This window comes from Agelaius phoeniceus, chromosome 4 (genome assembly GCF_051311805.1).
Source record: "Agelaius phoeniceus isolate bAgePho1 chromosome 4, bAgePho1.hap1, whole genome shotgun sequence".
In the NCBI taxonomy this organism is placed as follows: Eukaryota; Metazoa; Chordata; class Aves; order Passeriformes; family Icteridae; genus Agelaius; species Agelaius phoeniceus.
The window spans coordinates 48577878-48584495 of NC_135268.1; the positions used below are offsets into that span (position 1 = coordinate 48577878).

The 6618-nt window shown below is 38.8% G+C and overlaps 1 protein-coding gene across 1 annotated transcript in view; it reads left to right on the plus strand.

Annotated features, from left to right (window-relative positions):
* Nucleotides 1–6101, plus strand: part of TEC (tec protein tyrosine kinase) — a 43643-nt gene extending 37542 nt beyond the window's left edge. The window contains exons 11-18 of the mRNA XM_054632804.2: nt 530–663; nt 1462–1536; nt 2239–2410; nt 2574–2790; nt 3316–3380; nt 4330–4448; nt 4800–4957; nt 5612–6101. Of these exons, the coding sequence (XP_054488779.1) occupies nt 530–663; nt 1462–1536; nt 2239–2410; nt 2574–2790; nt 3316–3380; nt 4330–4448; nt 4800–4957; nt 5612–5689 (1018 nt within the window). The 3' untranslated portion in view covers nt 5690–6101. The remainder of the gene's footprint in view (nt 1–529; nt 664–1461; nt 1537–2238; nt 2411–2573; nt 2791–3315; nt 3381–4329; nt 4449–4799; nt 4958–5611) is intronic.
* Nucleotides 6102–6618: the final 517 nt, after the last annotated feature.

A 6618-nucleotide genomic window follows, 5' to 3' on the forward strand; every position in this document is an offset into this window, starting at 1 on the left:
CTGCACACCTTATCTCATCTGAATCTGTTTGTATCTGTATCCAAGTTCATTGGCTGGGAGAAAGCAAGGAGAAGGCTCAATAAAGAAACAAGGGCTGCTGTGATAGAAAAGATGGGTGACTAAAATGAACTTTCCAACTCCATGATTAGCTCCCATTTGGTTTAATTCAGCATAGACCTTAACCCCCACCCACAGGAGGAGGATTTGCTCTCCCAACCCATTTGGTCTCTTCTCTCCTGCCAGCCTGTATTTGTGTCTGCATGTGTGAGCTGGACTGGGGAGCTCACTGGGCTGAAAATTAACCTTTTCTGGGTTAATCTTCAACTTGGTTGGAGCACTGAGATGAAGGTGAGTTGCCAGTGCTTAGGATATTTGATATTCAAGCCATTCCCAAAGCATGTGGTGCTCTGCAGTTGTGCTGGCCCTTTCAGTTTACTTTTTCTTGTCAATGTGCTCCTCTTAAAAAATTCACCACAAATGACATGATATTATTACTAATTATTATTGTTGTTTTTTTTTTTTTTCCTAGGGAAGGTTCATCAGGAATAAGACACTATCATATAAAAGAAACCATGACATCACCAAAACAGTACTACCTCGCAGAAAAACATCTCTTTAACTCCATTCCAGAAATAATTGAATATCACAGCCATAATGCAGCAGGTAGATGGATTGGATTCTTTTGAAAGGGAGCTGAGACATTTTATTGTTTTAATGAAATTTTGGGGGGTTTTGTGTATCCTTCCTTTTCAGGGAAGTCATGAAACACTGCAGTTCCACATTATTTCAATAATGATAGTAATTTGAAAGGTTTTGTGTGTGTGTGTCTAGATCTAGATCTGTATGGTATATAAAATGTTACTGCCCCAGAGTAACAGAAGAATAGTTGTAACAAGTCAGGAAAAATTGTCCCCTCAGCTCCACATAGTGTTTCTATCAGCTGCCTGTAACTCAGAGTAGATGGATAGGGATGGTACTTCCCCAGAAAACTCTCCATATTCTACCTTTTTACCTGCTCCTCACTGCCACTTGAAATAATCTAACCTTCCCATACAGCAAACAGTTGAGGAAAACGATAATGTGTTGTTTAGAAAATCCCTACCCCAGATCCATAACTGATGGCTGATGCTGGTCTCTGCCCACTGTATGATGGAATGGGAAGAGGATAGGAACTGGGTTCAAGGCACAGATACCAATACTTCTTTTTTCCAAGTCTGGTCTGTGCATAAATCTCACTCAAGATCTATAATTTCCAGATTTTTACATCAAACTCAGACGGCTCAGCATTTCCTGATGATGTTCTGGAAAACACACCCCAAAAACATACTCCCACTTTTCATTTATTATAACTGATTTTTCTACATATTCTTAATTGTAGTCTGCAGTGAACAAGAGGCTGAGTTGCTGCCTGGTGCTGGTTCAGAAGTAAACTGTGTCTCTTGAATTGTCATTGAACCTCAGGTCTCGTTACCAGGCTGCGTTACCCGGTGACCCCAAAGAGGACGACAGCACCCACAACAGCGGGATTCAGCTATGGTGATTGCCTGTTATCTTCATCTACACTTATTCTAATGATTTTATGTATGCTGAGATCCTACAGTACTTTCTAAAAGTTTTGAAAAGATCTGATTCTGTGCTGTGATTGGCTATATGAACTTACACTGGTCCCAGCTGTACTTTCAAGACCCTTGCACAGAGTATCAGCATGTGGAGGCACCACGTGCCACTGGTGCTCCAGGGGAATTTGGTCTTTTCCTCCCTGCTTTCTGCATGGATATCTTGAGCTCTGCCTTATTAGAGAGCTGTGCCTTTGGTTCCTTCATTAGTCTCCAGACTTCTGACTCAGACTTGACCCTTTGGTCTTTGTTGAAGGGTTACTCTTTTAAAATACAAATTTAGAATAGCCATTTTTCAAGTGTGGTGATGTGAGCAACTTCTATGCGTTGGCACAACTTTGTGGTGGCATTTTGTTGAAATCAAATCTGATAATATCAGTATGTAATTACTGACCTCAGGAAAGTTTGAATTTTGACTGCTGTGTTAGTCAGGAGTTGCTTAAAGGTCCCATTTACCTAAAAGTTTGTTTTGTAATGTACAGAAGTGTTCAGTTTTAAAGTTAATTCTCAGACATTTTCTACCTAAATTCCTTAATTTGCTACTAGTCCAGTTTCTCTTTCCTCTTCCTTATCCTCTACCAGCTCAGTAGGTTCCTGAACTGTTTGTTAACTTTTTTTACAGAGAAGTGGGAGATCAACCCCTCAGAGCTGACCTTCATGAGGGAGCTGGGGAGCGGTCTGTTCGGGGTGGTGCGCCTCGGGAAGTGGAGGGCGCAGTACAAAGTGGCCATCAAGGCAATTCGGGAAGGTGCCATGTATGAAGAGGACTTCATTGAAGAAGCTAAAGTAATGATGTGAGTTGTGCACTTGGCACTTTGATTTCCAGTCCTAGGCCTCTGATGTTCTATACTGATTGTAAATAAAACTCTGGAGGAGGTGGTATTTCTGCAGTTTTGTGTGCTGTCGAACTAGCACTGCATGGAGGAAGTAATAACAACATGATCTCAATCTTTTCAGGAAGCTAACACATCCTAAACTAGTTCAGCTGTATGGTGTGTGCACACAACAGAGGCCCATTTACATCGTGACAGAGTTCATGGAGCATGGCTGCCTTCTCAATTACCTGAGACAAAAACGGGGAGTTTTGAGTAAAGACACTCTGCTTACTATGTGCCAGGATGTGTGTGAGGGAATGGAGTACCTGGAGAGGAACAGCTTTATCCACAGAGACCTGGTAACATCCCATTAGGCAATACATTCCTCTTTGAAATTTTTATTTTTGAATGTACTTATTCCTTTTTTGAAATGGCCTGTTTGTTTACAGCTGCTTCTGTCCTTGCAGAAAATTGAGTGCATGAAGTTGGCTCTTTGGTCTAGTCAAGTCTCTAAAACTGCTCTGTATAGAAAATCATGAGAGATTTTTCTCTCTCAAGAAAATGGAATAAAATCTCTCTGAAATGTTTATAAATAGTAGCAATTTGTGCTGATATAACAGCCTATCTCCTTTCTGTATTGCTGCCATTTTCACCCCACATTAATCCCTTGAGAAGATATTTTTTTCTGTTGATCCTTTCCACAATAGTGTAGTTGTGAAAATGGTGCTATCAAGAGGAGATGCACATGTACTTTTTCTAATGAGAATACACCACTGAATGTGGTAAACTTGCTAAGCAATGAATACAAAGACATGATTAGATTGCTGTAATTTATCTGCAAGAGACTCCGAGTTTTCATCCAGCTCTAACCATTCCCATTGCAGGCTGCCAGGAACTGTTTGGTGAGTGACTCAGGAGTGGTCAAAGTCTCGGATTTTGGAATGACAAGGTATGTGTGACTGTGCAAAGGAATTTATAGAGATTTGGAAAAATTCATCTAAGCCTTGTACTTAGCCCAAAGGCAATACAGACCAAGCAAAATTGCATACAAAAATGATCTTTTTTAGCCTCTTCTTTTTGGTTTTTTGGGCTTTGTTTTGCTTTTTTCTTTTCTAGTGTCTTTAATGCTTGCTGGTTCTGTGTTGATTTCCTTACTCATTTTAAAAAAGACAGAGTTTGTGTTTCAGAGAGCAAAGCTGCTGCAGAGATAATAGTTAAACTGTATTTTGTTAAATAGATGTTAGAAAGAGGCTATTCAGTGAGTCTGGGACTCTCTTGGGTTCAATGTTTCAAAGTTGTGCTGGCTGAAGGGCTGGGAGATGCTGAGATCTGGAGGGGGGTTAATTTCCTGCCCTTGTTAGTGCCTGTGTGGGTGATGTGTTGGTGAGGCAGTGGTGGGAGCAGCTCTTCCAAGAAAGGTGTTAAAGCACCGTGGTTTGACTTTTGCCACATCTCTGTCTTGCTAAGTTTCTATGTCCCCTGACAACTGAACTCAGATTGGCTGCTGAAAAACAGAACATCAAATTTCTGCTTTTCCCTCATTTTCTCTCATAATAGAGACATTTAACTAGCAGGTGGCCTAGACCTGTGTTGTGTAGCTAATAAATCACAAGAAAGAACTCTGGGGTAATATGAAAAATGAACAGAGTCGTGGCTGAAGCAGTAGTACTGCCCCAGGGAAGCTATTTTTATCTTGTGATGCTAACGCCCATGGCCATTAGGTGGCAATATGAGCTTCTAGTACTCCAATCCAAAGCTAAATTAAAATTTGCAGGTTTGGAGGCTGACAGAAGGATATAATGTCTCTCCTTGTCTCTCCTTTCTTTTTTGTTCTTTTTTTTTTTGTTCTTTTTTTTTGTGGTGGTGTTTTTGTTTTGTTTTTTGTGGGTTTTTTTTAGGTATGTCCTTGATGACCAATACACAAGTTCTTCAGGGGCTAAATTTCCTGTGAAATGGTGTCCCCCAGAAGTCTTTAATTACAGCCGATTCAGCAGCAAGTCAGATGTCTGGTCATTTGGTAAGATATTCATCATGGAATGAAAGTGTATTTTTTATATTTTATCAGTAGCAGTTAAGCTCTGGTTATTGGGAAGGATTCAGACATCTGAGAAGAAGCTCAGAGAAATCATTTGCCATGGTTTTATTAGTGATAAAGTTCCAGAGACACATTTAGTTCTGTTATTCATTAAACCCCATGCTACTAGAATAACACATTTTCAGTGATGACACATGTGAAAAGTGTCTAGAATATGGATCTCAAACTATTTATCTATCAGAAAGCCTGAGTCCAGGGCTCAAAATAAACACACATGTTTAATGAACACATATGTTTAAGAAGTTATTTATTTTCTTTTTTTTTCCCCCCCAGGTGTTTTAATGTGGGAAGTATATACAGAAGGAAAAATGCCTTTTGAAAAAAGCTCCAACTATGAAGTGGTAACAATGGTTAGCCAAGGACATCGCTTGTATCGGCCCAAACTGGCCTGTAAGCAGATGTATGAAATGATGATGATGTGCTGGCAGGAGGTATGTATTCATATACATATATTTAAAGTTTTTTTGGTCTTTGAATTGAAATAAAGGTTGATCTAGAAACAGCAGTTATTTTCTCTAGAGCAGTGTTCTGAATGCATCCAGGTCTCTCAGCTATTCATGTGCAACTGAACTAGAGCTCTGATAAGACAAAACATTGAAGAAATTTCTATGAAATAAATGAACGGTCAGATTAAGTATGTGAAGGCATTTAGTAACAAAATTAAATTATTTCTCATTTCAGAGGTAAGAAAATAAAGTTGATTTAAAAGAGGCATCAGCAAATGACACCCAGAATTCTTAGGAGCATGAACAACTTGCATAAAGAAAGATTGGAGCAGTTCATTGGGGAAGAGTAGGAATGGGGAAGAAAAATAAAAAGATGTAAAACTATGCAAAATAATGAATTATATAAAGAGTGTAGTCCAGCTACACCTATTTATGCCTTTTTCAAAGCATAAAGAAAATTGTTGCTTACTGAGATTAAGTGGCACATGCCAAAATCCAGACAAGGAAATATTTTTACATTTAATACTTAATAAAATGCTAAATTCCTCACCAAAGAATGATGATATGTCCAGTAATTTATCAAAATCAACACAACTTTATTGATTTCTGATAACATCTGTGCATGCTTTTTATTTTTAGAAACCAGAGGAACGCCCGACTTTTGAAGAGTTGCTTCATGCAATCATTGACATAGCAGAGGGCGAAGATGCTTTTTGAAAAAAGGCAACAGCAGCACAAGCAGAGAAAATAAGGCACTTACCAGAGATATGTGCCGTCATAGTTTCTTTTTAAGAACTTGATCCTGTAAGCTGTTGGATGCTGCTAAATAAACAATGCGGGGAACCTGTAATATCTGATGCACTCCAGGACAAGGAGAATTTTCCATTATGTTGGGAAATGAGCACAGTATCTTCAGCAATATTAGCAATCTCTGTATTATCTCTGAACAGTCAGCATAGCTGTAAAGTTCACTCTTAATGGAGGCAGAAAATGTGGCCAGAGGTCAGGAACCTCGTTTGTATTTAGTGGGTTGGGTCCATGTACATACAGTCCACGTTTCTGGGTTTCTCCTTACATGGGCAGTAGCATTAGTAGTGATTTGCATGCTTAAAAATGGAAGGTATCTATAAATAGCTTTTTACTGACACTGAAATGTTTCCAGAGATTCTCCAGAAACGTTCTTTTTCTTGGTTGATGGGTGTTAATCAAGAAGATTAAATGCACCTCTTTCATTTGCATATAGTAAGTTGTTGCCAGCTCAGTTTAGCACAACACTCTAAAAGCTGTGCTTCATGAGCCATGGTATGCCTGGAGTCATTGTAAAGTTGGCTTACCAGAGATCTCCCATGCTTAGTCTTCATGTTACTAATGAAAAATAAGTCCAAGATTCACAACTGGCTGTGAGTGAACCATAGTACCATGTTTTGGATTAATTAGAAAATTATTTATATGCTGTATGTACTGTAAATATATAAATTGAATGCATTTATTTATATAAAGTGGGTTTTTTTTTTCTTGAAATGTTCAGGCAAAAATTTTCCTTCCTGCGCTTAAACACACAATTCTATACAAGGAGCTGTAAATGAAAGAAATTCTCAAATGTGTTTAAGGAGGGCTCATGTTTCTGTCTGTTGTCTGTACATACA